Source organism: Schistosoma haematobium, chromosome ZW, assembly GCF_000699445.3.
Source record: "Schistosoma haematobium chromosome ZW, whole genome shotgun sequence".
NCBI lineage: Eukaryota > Metazoa > Platyhelminthes > Trematoda > Strigeidida > Schistosomatidae > Schistosoma > Schistosoma haematobium.
The window spans coordinates 41,873,575-41,899,213 of record NC_067195.1 but is presented as its reverse complement, the minus strand read 5'-3'; the positions used below and the strand labels follow the sequence as shown (position 1 = coordinate 41,899,213).

At 30.8% G+C, this 25,639-nt stretch overlaps 1 protein-coding gene across 2 annotated transcripts in view; it reads left to right on the top strand.

The window, feature by feature from the left end:
- Positions 1-25,639, top strand: part of UNC5D_1 (Netrin receptor unc5d) — a gene marked incomplete at its 3' end in the record, with an annotated part of 104,579 nt that overhangs the window by 43,604 nt on the left and 35,336 nt on the right. For both annotated transcript variants that reach the window (XM_051211426.1, XM_012942636.3), the window contains exon 3: positions 15,545-15,648. In XM_051211426.1, coding sequence (XP_051071484.1) covers positions 15,545-15,648 — 104 coding nt within the window. The remainder of the gene's footprint in view (positions 1-15,544; positions 15,649-25,639) is intronic.

Here is a 25,639-nt window from a genome sequence, read left to right as displayed (position 1 = left end):
TAAACAAATTGGCTTCAAGAGGTATTTCCTGGAGTTCTAGTGAGAAGCAGTGACCAGTGAAGTTCAACCTGGTCTGTTGTGAGATAATAATTCACTGAAGACAATGGTGGATGTATCACTCAATTTCGTGGATTAGTTGAAGTTAGACATTAACACCGTCGAAAGCCGGCTCAGTGGTCTAGATGTTAAGCGTTCGCGCGCGAAACCGATAGGTTCTGGATCAAAGTCTCGCGCGGCGTGATCGTGGATATGCACTACTGAGGAGTCCCACAACGGGACGGGACGGCCGTCCACTGCTTTCAGGTTTCCCATAGTGGTCTATCTTCAATTGACTCATGATCTCAACTATTAAACTTACTATAATACCAAACATTTCTTATCTATATATCTTTTTGCATAAATATATTGTATGATGCAAACATTACGTTGACTAATACGATCTGATTTATTGAACAGAATATGCCTAAGGCAAGTTAAAAAAATTTCTCTTGCCAACACTTAAGTTTCCTCTAGTTTTTTGTGATAACTTTGACAGATTGTAAAGATAAGTAAAACTAGTAAACCTAGAGTTAGAAAAAAGTTCTAAAATGGTTTAGCTCTAGCTTATTGTACATTTCTTTTTACATAGCACGAATGTATCTTAGAGGGCAAGGAAAATTTCTCCAGTGATAAAATGTATATACTACTTAATGAATGCTGTAACAAAGAGTGAAAAGCACTTGTTTTAATATTTGTGGAAATATTCACTTCAGTACAAGATATAATAAATAGTTGTATCTCACATCAGTTTGAAGTGATAATTAAACATTACACATTCATAACTATTTCTTTAATTAGTGGCTTGATATCTGTCATTCTGTATTATATCATTTAACCTCCGGATCAGCAAATCCTGAACACTAAACCATCAAAGCTATCATGGATTCTATTAAATGAACCTAAGTTTGATCACCAGACAAGGTCCTCATTCATGTTTTATCACACATAAATGAACACTGAAAGAATGTTTAAGAACAAAAGTCAATTTGTAGTTTGTATTACTTATGATAAATTTATTATAAGGCTATAAGGATTTAATGTTTAAAATTAATTTTTGCTTAAATGACCAAATCTTAGTCGTTTTTAATGTGTTCCATATTTATTTATTTACATTAAGATGTAAAAAACTAGAAAGTCTAGTGAAATCAATTTACATTCGACTTATAAACAGGGTGTACATATACACATCATGTTAGTGCTTTATATAGCATCTAAGATTAAATAAGAAAAAATGGTCGATTCTGTACATTTATTACTTGATTAAGACCTAGATTTATCTGGGTTTAATGAGTGATTGAAAGTGTTTTAGTTCAGGTTATAAACAAATTAGAATAAAAACTTTATGAGATGCCCGTCCTATAAGCGATTTTTATGCTTCAATAGACAGTATCAGTGCAAATTGTCGTGTGTGTATGTGTGGGAAGGGACATTTTCTTTGCAGCCAGTGTATAATATCTATCCTAGTGCAGCCATTTTTCCCCGCAGATTGTGCTCAATGGGTTCCACTTATTCCAAACGTGAATAGGCCGTATCCTCTCATTTTTGATGCTATTTAGATATTAAATAAGAAAGAAAGATTAGTTCAGCGAAGAGTTCTCTTTTCGGCGAATTCATTTTCAAAGCTGTACAATCGCGAATATATATACTTATTTTTACAGGGTGATAATAATACTGATAATAAACTTGTGATATACATGGTGACAGTGAGGTTAAATAAACAAAGGTATTAGAAAAATTTTTTTTTAAAAACAAGGAAAGTTTGATAGTTAATGGCTTAGATATTCATCGGGTAAGAGTAGCTCAGCATGATAAAATAACATAAAATGTTGAAACAGAGATGAAATGTGGTCGGAATGATCGTTGAAATAAAAACAAACCGGTTGGGGGTACAAGATTTGAAGGGAAGATGGAAGGTGAAGCAGGTGACTGTAAAAGAACAAGAGTAATGAGAAAGAGAAAAATTTTAATACATTAAGACCATGGTAAAAGAAGAGGTTGTACCAGTCTCTTTTGTACACATAATTCTGGTTTTTCAAAATGTATGGCTATTGCCTCGGCAATGCAAAGAAGATGTAGTCTAATTGTCTTAGGAAGGCTTCTACTTACCTTGTAGATGACTTTGAACGCAGAGTCTGTCTTGATTGAGTGACCTGTGTTCACAAGGTGTACGATTATAGAACTTCTTATTGAGCCGCTGCCTCCTCTTCTTAGCCACGCCGGACAATGTTCTTGAATTCTTTTGGATAAAGTACGCATCGAACGACCTATATACCTAGCTCCACAAGAGCAGGTAAATTGGTAAATGCACATTGAATTGGTCAGATGCGATAATTTATCTTTCAGATTATTGGTGAACAGTGATCGGCTGGAGAATAATATTCGCAATGTTGCTGCGAAGAATGTTCTTTTTAAAGAATCTGAAATTCTCCTCTTTAAGACATATGCGGCTCTATCACCTTTGAAGTCGATGTTCATGTATAAAATTTTCTTTCCTACTGCAGTTGTTTGTGGTCTTGGCATTTTCGGTTTCATGTTCTTATCAACGAATATAGAAGGATATCCGTTTTTGATAAATATCTCTTTTAAAAAACTCAATTCTTCCTCTACGACCTCGGGGCTACAGATTCTTCGTATTCTTGTGGCGAGAGTTATTGTTAAGTTTCTTTTTCGGCTGATGGGAACCCAACTGTGGAAATTTGATAGTTGGCCATTCCACATGGGTTTCCTGTAGATAGATCTTTTTGAAGTACCATCTTGTTTCCTTGTTATATCTACATCAAGGAAGTGAATATTTTGTTTGCTTTCAACTTCAATTGTGAATTTTATTGATGGGTGACAATTATTAAATGTATTTAGGAGATCACTTAAGTTACATTTGTTATCACAAATGATAAAGATATCATCCATATACCTTTTATATAAGTGGAGGTTTTCTATAATTCTTTTAAGTTGGTTGTTTTCTAAACTGGCCATGAAGCAATCTGCCAGTAATGGACCAAGTGGGGATCCCATTGCTATACCATCCTTCTGTCTATGAATTACGTCGTTGAATGTGAACTGTACATTGCAAGTACAACGTAGTAATAATTCCTTCAAATAAACCTCAGGTATCCCAATGTTTATCTCAGTATTGTTTATGTACTTGCAGATAAAATTAATGGTTTCTGTAAGTGGGACATTAGTGAATAATGATTCCACATCCTGAGATAGCATAATTTTGCCACTTACATTCACTTCTTTTATGTGGTCTATAAATTCAAAAGTATCACGTACAGAATGTTTACAAATGAGTTTTCTAACGGGTTCTAAGAGATTCGCCAACCACTTTGCTATAGGGTGGTAAGGGGATCCAGACATATCGAGAATCGGTCTAAGAGATAGGCCAGGTTTGTGTATTTTTGGCAAACCGTATAATCGCGGTATTATCGATGCTGTTGGTCTTATGTGCTCAAATACCTGTTCGTTGATTAACTGCTCTTTTTTCATTTTCTTAAGGACGTCAATTAGTTGCTTTTCTATAATTTCAGTCTTGTTTTTCTCATTGTTGGGTTTTGAGAATTTGGTGTCATCTGATAACAACGTTGCCATTTTTTCAACATAATCCTTGCGATCTAGCAGCACTAAACCAGCACCTTTATCTGGACGTGTTATGATCAAGTCTTTATTATTTCTAAGTAGTTTTATCTGATTTCTATGTTCTTTTGTTAGTAGACTTTTGCCTGTTACTTTTGTGCTAATATATTGGTTGCAGCTGTCAAGAAGAGTGGATTTGAAACGTTGGAATTCTTGATCAGAGATTGGATTAAGACCATTTGTTTGTTTGATTAAGTTTTCGAATTGAACATGTGTGTTGATTTTGTTAACTTTTTCATTTATGTCGCAGAATTTTATCCCCAAAGATAAGGCTTCTAATTGTACATTTGTCAACGATATTGAAGAATTATTAAACACATATCTTTCAGGGTTGTTAGGAAAGTTGTGCTGTGTTTCTGTAGTTTTTAAACTTTTAGTGAGATCTGATATTAAGTTTTTTGTGCGTTTGTTGATAACTGTGGTAACATAATCGGTGAAAAGATTGTGTTCGTTAGGTGATAATTCATATAATACAGGAGATCTTTGTGAAATGTTAAGTTCCAATAACGGAATGCGAGGACAAATAGTCAATAACATTTTGTGCATGGCGTTTAAGAGATTTCGAGTTTGGATAAATATGGTTTCTTCGAAGAATTTTCCAGTAGTATTTAGGATATTTGTGCATTTTAACGCAATCGTTAAGAAAGGTAATCTTCGCATTCACTTCCGCAAGTTTGACAGAAAAACGCAGAAACTCATTAAGTTCCTTTACTGTCGAAGGGTCCTTGGAATTTTTTAATAAACGGAATACACCCATTATGACATTAGATAACCATCATTTTCTCTCATATTATCCGGACATTTCATTTACCTATATTAACTTGCTCTGGTTGTTAGAAAGGGTGTTGGTCTCTTGGCTTTCGAATAACCTAAACTTTCACTTTGGGGCGTGGTAACTATTTTATATGGAAACCTTTCAATTCTCAAAGCAAATTTCAAACGGTTTAAATTACTTTTTCTGGTTAGCGTTTCGTGGTGAGGTTCTTTATTACGAGGTAGGACTGGTAACCCTAGGCTCAGTCATCCTTTATCCGGGATTTGGATGAATGTTTATCCTGGAGGAGCTCCAGGTGGAATGAATGATATACCTGTATTAATAAGATCCACCTGTATTAAACAACGGATAATAATGTAACTTTCTTCTAGATATTCACACAAACAGGTTGGGCAGTAGACAGTTCACTCAAATTCCTCGTATTAAGAATATATTATGTTTTGGTTATAAGTTAATGATTGGCAAACTTCATCATTGATTCGTGAACTTTATTGTCGTTGATTGATTAAAGTTAGACATTAATCCGTAGGACGTTGGCTCAGTAGTCTAGAGGTTAGGCAGTTATGTATGTGCAGGAGCTTTAGGTTCGAATCCCAAGGGGTACCAGAGTGCGCACTTCTGAGGAATCCCATACTAGGCCGGAATGGCCGTTTAGTGTTTCCAGTCTTTCAATGGTAGTATACTCTGGATCGGCTCACGATTTCAATGAACTTCAAATAAACTTAATCACTCAACAGTGTCAGAATTCTCGTCGCCGCCAAGTGTGTATAACAATCACAGAGTTTGAGAGTCAATCAGTGCGCCTAGATTTTGAGTATTAACTATAGTGTAGGAAAAATGAACTTATGCATTCGAATTTTTATTGAGAGCAAGTAAGTTATTTGATTGTGAGTTCACATGATAGTGTTAGTGAGAAGAGTTTGATGTGATGTCACTGTTAATAAGGGCACCACATAGTATCTGATAACAATTGTAGTAAAAGAACTAGTAAATTTTAACACTTCATTGGCGGAAATACAATACCTAACGGCTTTTCTAACCCTTATTCTACATAACATTCCCGCAAAGAATGGTGTATTAATATTTAAAGTTCATTCGCTAGTTACAATTTTCATATTTTTATGAAAGTAGTATGTTAAATAGCTCTATTGCAGACGGAAGAGAAACTGCATGACATTGTCACTCCGATATTTATTTTGATAACAGGAGTGGTCTACGTTTGTCAGGATGTAAGTGTTTTAAGATAATCAAATGAAATTGTCCTTGTCAGAAGATTGTCTTTCATCAATTTAGGTTCAATAATTAGATAAAACCGTTTACTGATGTTAAAACCCTTGACTAACCAATAAAGTGATTATATTGTTTTTTACATTATGACTAAACAATAAGAAAGTTGGAGTAACAGAAGACAGATCTAATACGAAATGTTAAAACACATAAAGAAGTGGATTAACTAAGTTTAAAGGCAATTTCTTTACGCCCAGAACCAATCTCATCTAGATGTGGTTTTTTGAAGTACACAGTTGATCAACTAGTTATAACTAATAGGATAGCTCAAACAATCTCATGACACAAGTGCTTATTTTCTTCATAAACTTCCTTATTCGAATTATAAGCAGTGAACAGAAGCGATAAACTAATGTGGCTTCTCATTCTAGCTTTTATTTATCCTGATGTGACATATTGACAGTGGTCAATTATTTTCTATTCTTTAAATATACTACAATTTAAGATAAACACGATGTCAAAAAATTCTGAAAAGTTAAATAACGTGAGTGTTTGTGTGTGTGCGCGCACATTGTGGTACTTACTATTGTAAGAATTATTATTACCAACACGGTGATTGTGTATATTCCTTCTAATCCTGACCTACAGAATATTTATATAGCTATCTGTTTACATCTTGTTTATTTACTCTGTCTATCTGTCTAATGTCAGAGAGAGAAAAACAATATGCAAACATTATGTACAAAATTAGTGAATAATAATTAGTTATTCATTTATCTAAATAAATTGTGTCTTCCTTTACATTTAATGTCAACTAGAAATCAATTGCATGCTTTCAATTAATGTTGCCATCGTTTGGCCACAGAACATTTTTGTTTGGAGATAATTAATGGAAAATGAAACTTACTTTTACATTTATCAGTCTAATTTATTATTATTATTTATTATTATTATTATTATTATTATTATTATGTATAGTCCCCCACCTACCTACTTTTTATTGTCGAGTAAAATGAAGGCAATAATCTTTGGTTTTTTGACATTTTGACTTTTAGATAAATTTTTAAATTCAATCTTAATGCAACATAATGAACTAATAAAATATGTTTAGAAAATTGAGAAATATATTTCATTATACACTAATGTCATTTTCATTGTTTATAATAACAATACTAATACATTGAATACTAATTGAATATCTAGTGTCATACTTAAATGTAAAGGTATAATATTTTGTCAAATAATACGCCATTATATTCATATTCATTATAAATGTACTCAAAGGCTAATCATTTATGTAAAACAAAAAAACACAACTGTATCTTAACATAGTTTTAGTGATTCATGTCTAATATGGTGTTCCTTTCATATGTAGAAAAAAAATACTTTACTAAGAAAGTGTATAAATGTATTCATGTGCAAATGTACATTATTGAACTATATGTACTGATGCACTTGAATCTCAGGTATGCACATAAAGTTGTGATTAATTAAATATTTGTTTAGTTATCATTTTAAGTAAGTTGTCAAGTGGTAGATTACAGTTTTGGGTGCATAATTTAAAAAGATAAGTCTTTATTTCTTCTTTTTTTGTTTGAATTATATCGATTAGATTCTCGAAGATTTGAATTGACATCAATAGTGTCACATAGAGAAATAGTCTTAATGACCATTTTTTTGGATATGTGGGGTTTGGAGTTTTGAATAATTTGCGAGAAAGTAGAAATAATAACAATTAATGAAGAGGTTACTATCAGGATAGTAATTGTAGGGTTGTAACTTATCTCGGAGTTGAAAAATCCCCGTATTGTAAATTTCGAACAACATATATAAGCGAACAATATTGCTTTCGATTAGATCCTCATCATGCTTTACTGTATATCAGAGTAAAACCTGATGAGGATCTAATCGAAAACAATATTGTTCGCTTATATATATTGTTCGAAATTTATCTCGGATTACCTACTCAAAAACAAAAACTTAGAAATAAAATTTTGAACTTGTGGACTAAGCTTTCAAAATATTAAATGAACTTTAGTGGCCCGATATCTGACTTTGATTGGATCGTATGAATGTTATTTCAATACATAGGTCGGCTATCCTCGTATACAATCATCGACTTAACCCACGTTAGCGTATAACGGAACTAAGTAAGTGAAATACGAGAATCGATTTTCGAATACACGTATTTTATACACTCATTGATCGGGACAGACAATCAGAGGGACGAAGCGAAAAGGTAAGAGCGAAGTGAAATGACGCGCAGTGGAGGTGTGTGAGCCAACTCGATCTAATCAAGCGTTAATCAATATTTATAGTCGAGCAAAAATAAGTTACAGACATGTGATAAATAGGATATGAAATGCACATACATACGCTTATATAAAAACAGTCAACGTTGATAAGTGAATAATTAACAAGGTCAAAACGTGACTCAAGAAGAATGAATAAATTGACCTGTCCAGAAGCTAGGATAAGTTAGGTGGGCTTAACATAGCAACTGACACTGCAAAAAGTATGAACTATGTATGGTCCTGTCATCATTAGTCTCGTATTTTGGATTGTGTTTCCGCTTGACTGTAATACCGTTCATCTGTAAAATTCAGTCTTTGTTAGTAAACATTATTATACAACATTTAAGTCGTACATGTCACACCGTTCTGACACTATTTATTAGAACAATAATTGATTTCTTCAAAGAAAATATACACACGTAATATGAGTGTGTTCTACTAAATGGTACAATCAAACTTATAAAGTATTTGTGAGGCAAATGCCATTTTTACTTGGCTCAATATTTAGTATTTAAAGAAAAAATTCTTGGTGAAACCAGTATGCTTCAACATTTGAGTTGCGGGATAAAATGAAATTTCTAATACTATAAGATAGTATAATTATCTGTGTGGGTTCTACAATAAATAGAGCCAAATATATATATATTTAAATAGTATAATACTAAAGATTAATTATTTTTGCAAAAAACACTTTATATCCCTTCTTCTTACTATTGAACTCTTGGGTTACGAGGTATGATGCTTTTAAAGTATACTGTATTTTGGTGTAGTTTTGTTTTCTGATCTGGATGGTTTGGTTGTGGAGCTTTCATTGTTCTTCTGAACGACATCATCAGAACAAAACTCCACTAAAATCATCAACGTGAGCTACAAAACTTAATCTTTCCGATCACTGTTTATACTTTTACTACCTCTGCCACTGTAGGATTAGCATTAACATTTACATCTCTGTGCTAATGTGGCATGGCAACTCGAACTGATGTATGAACGTATGAATTTCTGCGCTGTGACTGACTGACTGACAAATCTTCTCCACCGTATACAGTATTGATTGTAATGTGAAATGCACTTAACTAACAATGTCCATTGTTTATTTTATTTCTTAAATAAAAGTAATATATCTGTAAATAGGAATAATACAAGACGACATGAATTCTGATAATCATAAAAAAGAATGAATCTAAAACGATGACATTGTGCTTACGATAAAACAATGATAGAAATATTGGTGACCACATGAATTTACTTATTTTATCTCAAAAATTTGATTAATCGTTTCACTTGAATCACAATTTCATCTATGAGTTGAGTCTATTCATATGAAAATGTATATTTCTGTCGTATATATGTGTAAGGGTGGGTCCATGTTTAATATTACAATAGTTTTGAAGGTTAGTCATTATTAAAACTACTTTGAAACATTAAAATATCTTTTCTTTATCTAACTTGTTAGTAAGGACAAATTTACAATTATGACAAATTGTCTTAATCATTTCTTTTGCTTCCCTTCATCTCCCCATTTCATTTGCATTTATTTGACCTATAGAGTAGTATATATTCACTATATATATATATATATATATATATATATATATATATATATATATATATATATATATATATATTCAGCCAATGAAGCATAATCAACTTTATACAAACTGTACTGGCCTAGAGAAATCAAATCGAAGTGAATAAAAAACAAATTTATGAAGAAGTAGATAGATGTTCGCTTTGATTTGCAGGGTTGACTAAAATTTGTGATAGGATTTTTATTGAAACTATTGTTTGTCAGTAAACACTCATTTCCGCTAGAAACTATATTTTGAGATAAGTTCATTTCTTTACACTCAGTATATTCAAATCTTAAAGTGATTTTGCAGATGACCGAACAGAAAAGCATAGATCGGTTATATTATTGAAGATGAGCTTCGTAAAACATGATGATCTGAACGTAATTTTTAATGCAAATATTTTAAGTCAACACTTGGCAGTGGTAAACAGATCAAATTTACGAATGTAGTTATTATGACAAAAAGCATAATTCTTCATAAAGCTGTTCCTTTAAATGTATGGGTCGTGTAAAGACTATAGGTTTATGAGTAACACTTTACTGACAGTGTAAATCAATCACATCAATATACTGTGTTATGAATGTGACAAGTTGAAGATGAAAAACTTGCCTAGATGTTTCCAGGATTATAATAGTTTATGGGGTTTTTTCGTCAGAAATTACTCTCAATGACTCTTAAATTCAAATCACAACTACTTATCTTTTTTCTGTATATTCGTTCTAATGTGAGTACAGGTTTCTGATTCTTGTCAATCATCAAGCACCTTTCCATGGGATTATCAACACAGTTTGTCAGTAGAGGAAGTTCAACGTAAATTATATGAAATCACACTAACAAATCATTATTAATTAGTATACTTTACTTTTGAAGATAATAATGTAGACGATTTACAAGCATTAATATGAGTTGTGAACGGTAGTCATTGTTATACGTAATAGAATAAAAATGGTACAAAAAATTTCGCTTCACTCTATGTTGTCATATATCCATTTTGATTAACTATTATTTAACGGAAGATGAAACCAATCATGTAATTTTGTGCTTAATTTATCAATATAATTGTCTTTAAAATAAACAATGAACTTGGTACAATTTACAGAATCTCATATTGAAAGATACAAAAATTTGTTTCTATGTATCAAGCATATTTCTTTAACTGAGACCGAGTATGTTAATGATGTTATATGAAGAAATGATAGTCGTTACAGATGATTTATGTGCCATGACAGCTCATTTAAATATAAATATAAATTTCTCATGAAATAAAACATCATTGATGAATGAACTTCGATCTAGGGAAAGAATACCTAACCAGCTCGAAATAAGACTAGAAAATTAAGTTGATGAGTACAAAGTAACATTGTGCCAAAAAGTTAAAAGTTAATAATTTATTTATCATCGAAGTGAAAAATGCAATCGTATGTATATACAAATATAAAACCAAATTGCATAATTCGCTATTTCTCAATCCCCTCAACGTCTTCATATTTTTATAATGACTCCTGCTTCTCTATAACTCATCTTTAGCTTATTCTGTAAGCCTTAAAAAGCCAATGAATGGTGAGATGAAATAATCAGTCAGTTGTTAAACTTAGATACCAGTACATCGTGATTGGTTTAGAAGCGCGAAATCGTTAGCCTTCAGTACATATATTTCTTACCATTATAACTAAAATTAGTTTAGCTAATGTTACCTGATCAACTTTAACTCAATTATAATTAATTTTAAAGATTCTATTCTAATTTACTAGATATTAAATAGAATATAAAGAAATTAGTTGCCGTTTTGTATGATAAACATAAGCTTAGATTTTTGGAAACATTTGAAATTCATTGTTGGGTTGATTCTTGAACAAACACACTAATCAATTTTATGATCTAACACTATAAAATATGTTTATCCACTTATTCCAGTCATTAGAAAACGGGATATTTTCAACGTTGAAGTTACAAATATACAAATATTTGACGAAAATTGAGGAAAAATACCGTTAAAAATGACACATTGACCGTGCAATACGAACTACAAGTTACCATTCTGAAGTTTTTTGATTAAAACTTGTTCATGGTTAAATAATGATTAGATACATCGTTAATCGCTGATAATATAATGTTGTCAGTGAACAGAAGTGAATGACGTTTATCTAACAAACGTAGTGATATTATTTATGATCCTGTTGATATACCAATACAAATGAAACAATTCATTGACTTGAAAGAAGTTTGTCAATCTCAGTTTGAATTAAAAGGCATAATCATGACCTTTGTTCTTTAATATCATCGTCCCATCATCTACATGTTATTTAAAGATTTTGTAAATTAAATAAGAAAACTTCATTTTTTTTTTTAGTTTTCCAAAGAATAATTTACTTGTTTATTGATAACAAATCATTTTTGTGGATTCATTAAATGCATCCATCAACAAGTATGTTGACATAAACCCATACGAAAGTATATGTGAAACAACAAATTTAATTATCAAAATGAGAAGGAAAAAGTAAATTTACATTGAATTTCTAATTAACCTAAATGATGTGTTTGTTACACATGTTCTGACTTTCAGTTAACCTTTTTAAATCATTTCTATTATACATAGCAATGAGTCATTGGCAGATAATTGATTTTTCTATTCGACTCTACTTCATTGCATTCTCGAATTGTAAGGCTTAGAGACTGATTAACCAAGTTTATTTTTACTTTGTAAAATTTTGTTCTATTTTGATGATTTTTTTTCTTGAGGCAGGCCTAGTCCTAACTTCAAACTCATAAGTGTTATATCAAACAATGAATCTGAGAACGCTGACGTTTAGTTGATACTTATTCAATGAATTTCTAATTCGATCCATTCATTTGTTAAATCATCTAAAATTGTTTATTTGCCTTCATTCTTTTCTCAAAGAGAATAGGTATGATTCAGGTACTATTGAAAAAAGATCATTATCTGTTCACAAAAGTGGCATTATCGTGGATCTGTATTCATAGACTCGGAATAAATTTCCCTTTAGATGATGTATATATATCAGTGTGTGTGTGTGTGTGTTGGGGAAACTTAAGAAAGGTCTATATTATTAAACAGGAAACCATGTTGTTAATTCATGGTTTTCTTAAAATAGTCTACAGATTATGCAGAAATGTATTTTTCTGTTTTAAATGGATGTTTTAAAATTTCTAATACGCATGTTAAAAATCACAATTTTTGTATAAAATACTTCTGGAGGGAGTTATGTAATCAAGATAACCATCTGATTTTATTGAACAAAATATGAAACGAACATTTTTTTTCTTCTAAATGTTAGTCTGATTATATCATGAAATTTATGATTGTGTTTGTCTTAGAGAGAGAGAGAGAGAGAGAGAGAGATCATATGACTCATTCTAATTTTAACGTTCTTTTCAATAGTGTTATGTTTACTTCAACTGCATTTCATTCATGGTTATACTTAAAATGAAATTATTCCATATATAACATGTATAATTTGATTAATTAACTCAGTAACAGTCATTTTCTTAGTTTATCTGATGACAAAAACAAGTGTATGATGAATAGGTTAAAAGTAATATTATCAGTTAGCGAAATCATTTTAAGGCTAACCAATAATACAAAATGAAATCTGAGAATGATAAATTTATTTTCAAAGAAATGATTTATATGCATGTAACTCCTTAAAATGTAGTAAATTCTATACAGTTGTTTAATTTTATTTTTCTATTCAATTGGATTGAAGTTTTGTTGAAAAGCAGTTTAATACTCAACGAAGGCTGAATACAATCATATCTCTGTTATTTACTTAACTGTATAGTATGCCTGAAAAATGTATTTCAATTGATATACATAACTACGAAAAGCCAAGTTTAGTTAAGCTATATGTTGGTGGGATGAACGGAGGCGCAAATGTGTTTAGTTGTTTTATTTACACAGATTTTAATATCCTCTACAGGCTTTTAAATTGACATGGTTTGATAATGAGTTTGTAAATGTTAGTAACAATCTACATATAACTTTGTGAGTTACGATGTAGAACCTATTTGAAATAACTTCTAATTATAATAGTTAGCCAAAATTTGTGTTTTTAGGTTTTCATGTAATCAAAGGGACCTGAAACGTAAACATCTCATGAAATTTTGTTAAAAACAGTTATGTTAATAATTAAGGATCATATCCAATAACTGCCACTAGCATTCATGATATCAGAATTTCAACAGCTGCTTCATAAAACTAGACTTTTTAGAATTTATCAATGTAGTGTTCTTAGGTGTGTATAGTGATAAATTTACTCAGAGAACTATTAGACAATCTTTAAGATAGACCGATTGTGGCTAGCAGTATAACCCATAGAGTGTATTTTGTCCTGTTTGAGACTCATCTCGTGAATGTGCCCTAGTGCTGTTGTTTACAGTGATATTTAAATCCAGTCAGATGTTTCATTATTATTTTATGTGATTTGATTCAATAACATCACAGATCAACCATGAATCTCATTAGCATTACAAAGTTAGGTAAAACGTTAATAAATAAAATGCAACGCCGAAATAGTAAAAGTCTTGTATCTCAAAGTTTACGATGAAGTTTCATAATTCGTAAAATATTTTTCAGGATGACAGCATGTTTAAAGTATGTGTTTAGCAATAATTCGTTTCATTCTGCTGACTTTATTTTGTACGATCATTATTCCCACAATATCAAACCATACGCAGTTTATGGTTTATTTGAAATGCATTACCAAACCAAATGTTACTTTTGCCATATGAGATTTCGACGCCATCAATTATAGTTGTTATCGTTTTTCACTAGCATATTTTTCTCATTTATTGTACTGCAAATTATGTATAGTGAATGATAAATTGATGTTTACTAGACACCCAAATGCCCTGGTATGGCCGAGAGTGGGGTGGGCCCGCCCTCCCTCTCGAAATGCTCTCACATGGCCACGCGTATACAGCCTCTGCCAGGGAAGTCCTACTCACTGCCTTCTCGCACCACGGGTGTTGTTTACGAAAATGAGAGGACGAAAAGCGAATTTCTGGCGCTTTAACCGGATCTCAAACCAATGGTGCACATGGGCTCCAGTATCCTGAAGGAACAAATCGTTGGTCACCGGCTACCATGGGACAGCATCTCACGATGCCCCACTGCCTTGTGGATCAGACCTTTAGGTCAAAGGCTCGGGGTGTGGTCCCCTAAGAAAACCACCTGCTTCGGTCTGGGCACCCGGGCAGTATCGCAGCTGACACACACAAATATGATGTGGCGCATATATATTTGGTGCCCTCTTGTACCGACATTTATGTGTTGAAATAAATAAATAAATAACAGAACTTATGGATGAAAGCCTAATTTTATTTAATGTTGTTCACCCTGTTTCCATGTAGCAGCATTAACCGAGTAGATTTTTTCATAAAACAAAATACACTAGTTAGTGCAAAATTTTGAATTGGATGTACAATGTTTTATTGAAGTTATTGAGAAAACAGTTGATTAGGACCATTGTATAGTTTTTCTTCCCATATCGTTTACTATCACAAGGTAGAATCCACGGCACGTTCGCGCTTGATAAAGAAGATTGTCGTCTCAACTAAGTTGTAGTTTACACTTTTCAAAGCGCGTTTTGTTACATGATATTGATATTCTCAGAGGAGATGAAAAATCTTTTCCTCATAAATCAAACATATCGAAAATAGTTAACAGTTCCTGATCATGATAATGTAGTTTCGGCGCACTTTTATCATTTTATTGATTCGTAGATCAATCTTATTTTGCTAGTATTTGATAGTATTTACATGTATGAATGTTAATAAACTTGCTTACTGAGATTGTTTCAGGAACTCTAACAAACACTGTATGAATCTTTTAAAGCTGTTCATCTCTCATCGAAGGCAATATTCATTTATCATGGATAATTTAAGTTCCCGAATTCCTCGCTTAATAGTTATTATTGATTGGCTACTCCATTTTTACATGACAACTGATCATCCTAAGGGAATATATGTTTTTTCTGTTCATTTAGATTTAGATGAAAAATTCCAACTGGAACCGGTTTCTACAGATTTAGCTGTCAGTAAACGTCTTGTGCTAACGTGCCTACCACCTGAAGGAGATCCTAATCCTGAAGTAGGTTGATTCGTTTATTATTATTGATTGTTTTATACCTGTTAAAATAAGATGAATACTAATAGTACTGAATATCTTACGTGCTTATACATGTTTTGTTTTCCAGCAACTTTCTGCATATTTTCTGTTAGTATGTTTACATATTGCTAAGTACGCATCGATTATATGTATCATATTGTATTATTAGACCGTGTGAGTACCATGATTATGATCTTTGTATGAGTCAGGACAATAAACATTGTGAACAATATTTATGATGTACAGAAACGTTCAGACAATATAAACCAATAGGTTCAGTAATTTGTAGAGTACAACAGTTAAGCAAAGAATGATAACCCATCATGAAGTTTGTTGATTTAATTACTTTATATGGTTTTGGGGAACAGAATATACCTCTATCAAGTGAGAACTACGCCTTTTAACCAGATGTGAAGTAATTAGGTCAACGTCATCAGTCAAGTAAATTTATAAAATAAATGGTGTTTCAACCCGTTCCTTTTTTCGATAAACTGTCAGCAAATGAAATCTTTAAGCTTTTTTGCTTTCTTGAGCTGATGGAATATAAATGTTGTTATTACGACCATCTAAGCAATGCCAATGGAATAATTTTATGCTAAAACAACAAGAAAATGGGAATGTAATGATACATGCTAATTAATCAAATTCTATTGTAAAGATAATCCATTTGTACAGATAGCGAAAATGTCAACACAGTTACATCATTTTAGCTTGATGACTAAATATTTCAGAGGGTAAAGAATACCATAACACCCATATCTGTTAAAGTATAATTGACTTTTATGACCTAGTTAATAAAGATGTATGGTTTTGAAACAATAGTTGGCAATCCAAGAATATCTAGTAAACATTCAATTTACTAGTCTCATATAAAACGACATACATCTTGAGAATTTCGTTCGTAGTCACCATTAAACATAAGATCATAATTTCGATGTTATATTTTACATGATACTTTCAATATCTGATCTCTGTTAAATGTTCATAAATTTCATTTTTTAGACAATTGACTGTTTTCTAAACAAAAATTGTATAGGTATTTCATATAATTGCCAGTAAAATTCGGCTTCTTCACAATAAATTCACTCTGTGAAGTCGAATAAAAAGGTACACAAAATGTCTGTTTGTTTAATGTACCTCATGTCTTATCTAAGTAATAAAGCAACTGATCAACACTGAATGATGTGTAGAAATGTAATATGTAAAAAAATAATTGTGAGCTTAGATGGAAACTGATGTGTAGACGAGAATGATATTGATTGGTTGTTTGTTTAGTCAGACTTGTAGATAGTCCGACAAGCGTTAGATGAGCTATATATTTCCCTATCCTTATTATTATTGATTGTTCCTGGTTTTTGGTGTGGAAATATATTTACTTTCTAGTCAGGCTAATCATGTGTTCTTGATTAGAGTTGTATTGAAGTCCTGTACACTAGACACTGAAAAGGAAGCTAGTGTAGATATTCGTCTAAGTTAAATTAACGTCCCATTCGTGCAGACGAAGAACCCCGAGCGTTATAACAAAAACATTCTTAAATTTCAGTCTTTTTTACGGTTTCTGAGTAACGTACTTTATAATTCTAATGAGGTTTGACAAAATAATACCTCTGACGAATTTTATTATTAATCCAAATTTAGATGGTTTCTAAATTTTGAAAGAAAAGGTAAGTGAAATACCCAAATACTTATTGTACTAGTTTTAGGAAACAACTGCTTGATATAGCCTTGAACGATTTATGTCATATCTCAGTGTTGTCATGAATTCGGTGCAAATGCGAAAATCCGATGTTCGAGTAATTGACTTTAAAGGGTCCAGGGAAAAAATATGCTTATATCACAAATTAGGACTAAGAAGTAACATCAGTTATGAGAGGTCCTGTTGGAATTATGTTTCACAGTAACAGATCATATACTTTTTCAAATATATGATCAGGAATTACGTAACTAACATTGGGTAAATACAGTAGATCCTATTAAATAACATTTTAGAAATTTTAACTAGAAGATTGAGGAAACTTTCTTTTCCCCGGTATTTTAAGAAACTATGTAGGCACAAATGTGGTTATTGTTGATTATAAAAATTCAGACTGAACAAAATTCATGTTTTTCTTTTGACAAAATCCCAATCTCAATCTTATTTTTCAAATAATTTTGTCCGATGAACGTCACTTTAGGACAGTAGTTTTCAGTTACTAGAACTGTAAATGAAATTCTACATCAGGAAATTTGTTGAAATAGTTATAAGTGACAAATTTCTGAATTCCATTTAAACAAAATGACTAATTTTTTCTATATTTATTTTACCTAACTGTTTAAACTGTGCGATTAAATAAGTCACCATTCATTCTTGTCATATTCTTAAAAGAAAAAAAATAGTCTAAAGACATCAGTGAGACGGTAATAATTTTATATGAAACTAATTAGATTTACTAAGATTTTCCCACTTGTTCTTACTATTTATTCCTATCTATAATAATGATTGATTTGGAATTAAAATTCCTGGTGAATTTATATTAGGAGTTTACTATGATAGTATCTAGTCAAACGTTAGTTAGTAAGCATAATATTTTTTTTTCAAAAATAAGAAGATATCGACTTATCACTTTCAGTAATTCAGCTTCATTTATTATTTATTTTAGTGAGGAAAAAGAGACGACGAAAATCTTAGACAAACATTCATTCAGTTACTGACAACTTTAATCTGAAAATGTCACATGGGCACATCATTATTTGTAGACAAACCATATTATTTTATCGATAATACTACTAATGCATATAATGTGCATATTTATGGTGCGGCAAAATATTTATCAGATGTAAATTAGCCAAGTGATTTACTCTGATTGTGTAGAAAGAGAAAAAAAAGTGTAAATATCAGTAGTATCTAGTCACCATTATTAGCGTTTACGATAAGAATATCTTGGAAACTAGACGTTTCCGTCTAGTATGTATTTGGTTATGATTGAATGAATTTAGGAATCTCTGTTGCATTTTTAAATTTAGTCTGACATACGATAGATTTCAGCATTACGGAACATTTGATTTGGGCATTTTTTTATCCACTGATGTGTAAATTAAATTAAAGTAAACGTGTTTAATAAAGAAATGGTTAAAGAATCCGTGTTTAGACAGTACTTTTAGGATGAACTTAGTTCAGTCGATTATATGCCACTGTCTTTATTGAATTGTTCAATGATGTAGTGAGTTACGTACCACTAGTAACAGATCTAAGACTTATCATTCATGTAGTAATCCCGTGTATTGCTTATAATTGGCTTCATTTTCGTATGTTTATGCCCACTGTCTGGAAGGAATTAAAGTAAAGAGTCACTAGAAAATTGCTGAAAAAGTTTTGCTCAGTTAATGTTTTTATTATAACTGCTTCAGTAGGGTTGATTATAGGCATTTGGCATTTTTACAAATACTTCACTCTGAATGGTTTTGATAAAGTTTCATATAGCTCATAAAGCTGACTCAATTTCAAAAATACTTTTTGACTCCATATTTATTTGACGACAAAATGACTATTATCACCCTACCAAAAGCTAATTAATTACTCTCGTTCAAATGGACTTCTGCAGGCTTTGTATTTCTGATTCAAGTCTAAAGTTAATAATCGTTATCCTATTTCTACCAACCAAGGTTCAAAGAACAAACATCAGTTGTAAGGTTCACATCATCGATAGTAGATTAAGTGTCTTGGTGTCAAACTACATTAGAATCAGAACCATCTGAGTGTAACTTATTTTCTGCGATATATTCCAGATTAGAAGAAATAGGTTAGACTGAATTAACCAATCATTACTAAAAAAGTGAGTTTAATTAGGTTTTTAGTAATCATTTTTATATCTGAGCCTCAGGTACTCATGCGAACACAATACCTTTACATTTACCTATAAATATAACCAACGATGGAACGTTCAGTTTTTGTTCTGATTAGTGTACTTTGCAATCAAATAGTTTCAGGCTACTGAATCTTCCCGAAAAATTAGATATTTTCGTAGTAAAACAGTTACAAAAAGTTTGTTGAATGAAAATTATTTTTTCTGAGTGACAAATTCGTTTCAAAGAAACAGTTTATTATAGATTATATAAACTTAGGCTTTAGTGAAACTATTTTCAATTGGCTAAAATTATTATTTTTCATTTAATTTAATGAAATGTCAGATATAATGAAGATATATTCTACATACTTAATTGAATTTAGGATTGGCGTTTTTTCTAATTGTTCTCATTTCTTATTATCTCAATATTGAGATAATCAGTGACCTCGACTAGTCATCTATAATGCATCTGTCTAGAAGTAAACAAGTGGACTATTAATAAAGAGAACATAAGGCATTAAATACTTAACCTCTGTCATCTATTCTATCCATTAGTGGTAAATAATATATAATGGGGTGGTGGTGATAATTGTAGCTGAGGTGCGGTGTAGTGAATTATGATGGATTAGACAGGTTTTTTGTTCAGATTAGCTTGAAGATAAATGTCCTAAAATTACAGAAGTAACAATGTTGTCCTTTTTAATGTTATCTAGTAAAATATAAAAATATGAAAACGTTAGATAGATAATGCTGCAAAAGTTTTATTTTCCGGGTAAATCATCAACTTCATAAATGAACAAAACAAATAAACAATTGGCGGAACACTAATAAGCGAATTCACAATAGGAGTGACTAATATATGAGTAGATTAAGTATCTTTTAAATCTAACAAAGAAAACTTTATTAATCATACACATTATTAGAAAATATTTATACATGTATCTTTAAAAAAAACTAGAACAAAATCTAAGGTCTAATGAATGAAGGGTTATCACATGCACAATATATTAAACAACAATTAGTGATATGAAACTGAAACACTTTTTAACATACTTGTAAGGTCTCTTTTACTTTAAATATATAAAAAAGTTAAAGTTAAATTTCTCGATCAAGGTTTTGTTTTTAAATGTGACTATGAACCAATGGTAGTTCCTATCACAAGCCTATATCTGAAAACTTTAAAGATAAGGTTAAAATATAAAAGAACTCAACTTTGTTCTAGTTTAAATATCCTTTATTTTTAATTAGTGTTTAGTTTGTATAAAAGCAGTTTACAGTTCTAACGTGGAGACATATTTTCTTACAACTAACTAAAAGTTTGTGAAAGAAATAATTCCCATAGGCTTGAGTAAATCCGAATGAAAATCCAAATAACTATTATTAATCCCATAAAACTAAGTGTAATACTACGGTATTACTAAACATGAAAACATCCTGGCTACCGCTAATGGAAATCATAATTACGAGATTAAATTACTAGGCAGGAGAGAATATCAGTTTTTAAATGAGCTCAAAGGGTTTTCTGATATGATTTAGAATACGATAAAAGTTAAGCGTTCATGAAGAAAATATATTGATGAAGTCATTTATGCTTAATAAACTTTATATCACATAGGTCTATTTAGACTCTTATTTTCATAAGTAGGGGTCTTGTATGTTTATTTTGTAAAATAAAATAAAATACTAATCCAATTCGAATGTTGTAAGATGCCAAACCACATTCAAAAATGCCTTGTAAGTAATTTAGAAGTAAATATTTATAGTCATAAAGTTATGTGTGCAGTTTGTAGTGGTTTTGTTTGGTTAATCGATCACCTCGATAACCGTTATAATAAAAATCTCAACGATGATTAAAACCAGACGGCAATGAGAAGCGGTAACTACAGTTTATTAGCGGACAGCGTAGATCACAAAGCTATAAACACATCAAGCGAAATTGAAGCAGAAAAGTGAATATATATGTATGCGAACAAATACAAAGGCAAATTTATAGTCGAACCGCCCAAGGTCTCAGCAAGGCAAAGCAAAGGCTAATAATAGGATTCGCGTACATACACATGAATCATCGAGTGATAATTAAGCAATCAACATTTTAGCTAGTCTGTCATGTGGTCTAGTGATCATATGCGAATTGTTACTGTTCTAATAACATTGTCTGTTAAGTAAGTTAATAAAAGGTCTTAGCCAAAATTAACCATAATCGAAATTGGTTGTAGGATAGTTGCCGTAAATTAGCTACATCATTATTTAATTATACCACTTAAATTTGAAGGTACTATTATATCTCTCATACATCAATATTGGAATAAATTTCCCTACTATAGTCGTTATAATACTTTTTCTCAGTTAAACATACCCAGATCCAATAAAAGCAATGAGCAAGTATATATGTATGCAATTTAGGTAATAGATGTTTACTCAGTACGTTTAATAAAACGTTTTTGTAAAAATGAAGAAGGAACACATTTATTCAAGAAAGCAAATGATGAAATACTATTTTTTCAAAAATATAACACAGAACTCTTAACTTATATTTTCCAATAAATGGGATCAGTATAAAACCTATCTCAGCTGAATCCCAATAAGTTTCACGTTTATTTCAAAGCTTTGTCAGTAAGATGAAATTTAACTGATGAACTCTAATTTTTTTTCAATGTCTAAAATACAGTTTATTGTATTGAGATTAATTAATAAGAATGTTTTTACCAATACTCAGTATCACTGTATTATTTAAATCGCTGTTTTTCAGCTGAAAACTTTGACAAAAAGGCGTGAAGTTAAATGAATAGTTTTGTTTAGCATATTAATGGTTGATTGCATTTAAGAAATCTAGTTTAGGTAAATAGTAAACGGATATAGCTTTTCTGGTCATTCAGTCGGTCATTCCCGACAAATGTTTGAGTTATTTTTTGTTATCACAAAGTTGTATTATTTAAAACGTTTCCAAAAAGAATTAGGAAGATTAAGCACTTGTTTTATTGGTGGACAGTATTCAGCCTAAACGATATTGATTAGGTTTACTACATCCTATTAGAGGATTTTTAGTCTTTAGGCGAATATTACCGACAACCAGCCAAGTGAAAATATTATTAAATCATGGCAGACAGTCTAAGTAAACTACGTTGTCAACATTTTCACAGGTATACATGATAGTCTAGCAACACTATGGAGGTGTGAAACTCTAGCATTTCACCCTAACATGGATATTTTATTATTTGCAAAGAATATAACTATTTGAATAAGATTGGGATATCTATTTTCTTTTGTATTATATGTAGTGTGTAATCGTCATATCCGAAATAAAATTTCTTCATATGAAACCAAGTTTTTTTTTCGATTACGTTACAAGAAAAATTCTGTAACGATCGCTTTCAAAAAACTAACCCACTATCAAACTGTACTCAATAAATTCAAAGATGTAACTAAAGTCAGTAAGTAGACGAGTAATCTTATCTTATATTCTCTGTCTACTAGAGCTGTATCAACATGTTAAAGGATTATTTATTTATTGCTAAAAGTAGAACATACACGTGAACAGGTTAATTTTTTATGCTAGAGAAGTACTGAGACACTTCTTAAACTATATATCATTTTAGAAACTTCTGATTGACATTTTATTAAAACAAAGTTATGAATAACAGAATTATTTAAGTGAATGTATTTCTGGCAAGGAGGAAATAATGTAAAAATTAAATGACTGCTATTTTTGCTCATTTGATTATTTTTACCTTTACAGAGAATATAAATATCTACTTGTGCTATTATTATTATAATCTAATGTTTTGTTCTTCCGCTTATATATATGTCATAGTTACTAATTAGCTCTCCTAAGTGAGAAACATACTTAGATACAAGTTGTACTTTTAGGGCTATTATTAACTACAAGCGCACTTGTATACACTAGCCACCTAAATAAACACTACTGCTTCAAAAACTAATACTTATTCGCTGGATCTTTATGCATATACATAGTTAGTTTATATGGCTTGATAAAAACTAGGGGAGAAATAGTAGCCATTGATAGGAATATGCTTAATTAGTATGTGAAAGTATTTTTAGAAGTTTTTTTAATACAATGTTTAATTTCCTTTTCAAGAAATAGGTATAAGTCATATTGTTTACATGCATTTGTATTGTTTACAGACATTGTCTATCATATTACGATTACAATATCTAATACTGGGTGTAATATAGTCATATAAACAAAGTTTATAATGTAGTTTTAAAAATCCCTAATAATGTTAACACCCATGAATTTTCTAGTAGTGTCATTTAAGAGATTTTAATTACTAGGCGTTTTATAAACGTGATTCGAATCGAATAAAACAAATAATCAGTCTTTTGGAGATACTGCCAGTTAATGTAAAAATACCAGATACTCATGAGAGTGAACTTTAGCAAGAGCCCTTGTTTATTCTATGACCTTAGTTTAACGTAATTTTTTTAACGATTATGATCAGATGAGTGTCCATGAAAGTTTGATTTTTATTTCCTTATATCATTGTTGATGCTCTTCCAAGGAAGATCAAATTGTCTGTCAAAATATCCACCATTTCGGTTAAAAACTTGTTGTGCTTTAGAAATATTATACTTCAAACATCAAACTATTAGCCTGGTTGAAATCTAAGTGCCGACTTGCGTATAACCATCGCAATCGAAATATTTAATACTGTTGTTGAACGTTTAGGAATCACAGAAATGGTTTTGTCCTTATGAACAACATAAAAAAATCCTTAAGTCTAGGACTCCCTAAAATATATTATTATATTATTGAAAATATTAAATATCAAGTTATTCCGTAATATTTTTTAACTTAGATGTTTAATATTTCTAAGTCTGTGTCCATGAATTTTTAATACTTCAATTTAGCTCATCTTAGGAATCATAAAAGCCTTCATCTAAATTATTCTAAAACACGATTTGAGTATATGACATCAAAGTCGGGATTTATTGGGTTTGGTCAATAACTCACTGCTCGAAGCCAGGGTGCATTATTCTCTATAATTACCTATTTCATAGGTTGGTTGTTTAGTCCAGAAGTCCAGTTTACCAAGCCTCTCACAAAACTAAGCAAAGTATACTATGTAATGTGGCTTGATTACTGTTAGTTTTCAAAATAATTATATTATCGCATTGTGTTTAGTGATAGCAGTTGTAATGCATGTAATGTGAAATTTCTAAAATATTCTAACCTCCTATCTGTTGAAACATCAATGTCTCGAAAGATTACTCATTCATTTATGGTCTAGTGGTTTTCTACAAACTATTTAAGGCTTTTAATAATTTTATTTTGACAGAAACGGATTTTATTCACAAACTGGAGAGTACACTTTCGTAACTAAGCAAAGATTATTTGTTTTTTTTGTTTGTATAAAGACATACGTTACATTGGGCTGTAATGATAATTAATGGGAAAATATCAAGTTTAAGCAGAATACTTATTAAATATTTTAGGTAGATGTCTGTTACTAATAATCATTCCAGAAAAACAAAACCGTAACTTCAGGAGTGTTACTTAAAACATAAATTTATTTAACATATCCGTTTATGCAAGGAAATATATACAAACTTTTATCATAGACAACAGTATTTCTCACTAACTCTACTGAGGTTTCGACTATCAAAATCAAAATGTCATTCATATTACCACTGATGATTGACCTGTGGATATAAAAGAAAGCCAAGTTTCAGGATTTTAGTTAAACTGTTTACATCGTTCTAAAACAAAATGGTGTGACGAATTACGCGTTTACGTAGTCTATAACATTGGACTAATTTAAGGATTATTTAGTTAGTAAACACCCTAAAAGTTACCTTTTTGATCATCTAATTTATAGAAAATTAAGTACTTTAATCATTGTTTTCTTTTCTATATATTAGTTAAACTTTAATCAAATAATAAAATCACTCTAATCACGTTGATTCGTTAAAACTGCTCAATAAAACTTAAACTGAATATAAAATTATAATTTTGAGGAACTTACTAGATTGATTTAAGATTCGAAGTAAAAAATAATGGTAACTGTTATTGTCGATGAATATGAGTATGGGATTTCTTTCAGTGGTAAATTATTCGATGAATTTGTGAACGTTTTTAAAACTCAAAACGGTTGGAATCTAAATTATGCATCCTTAGCCCGCATCCGCGA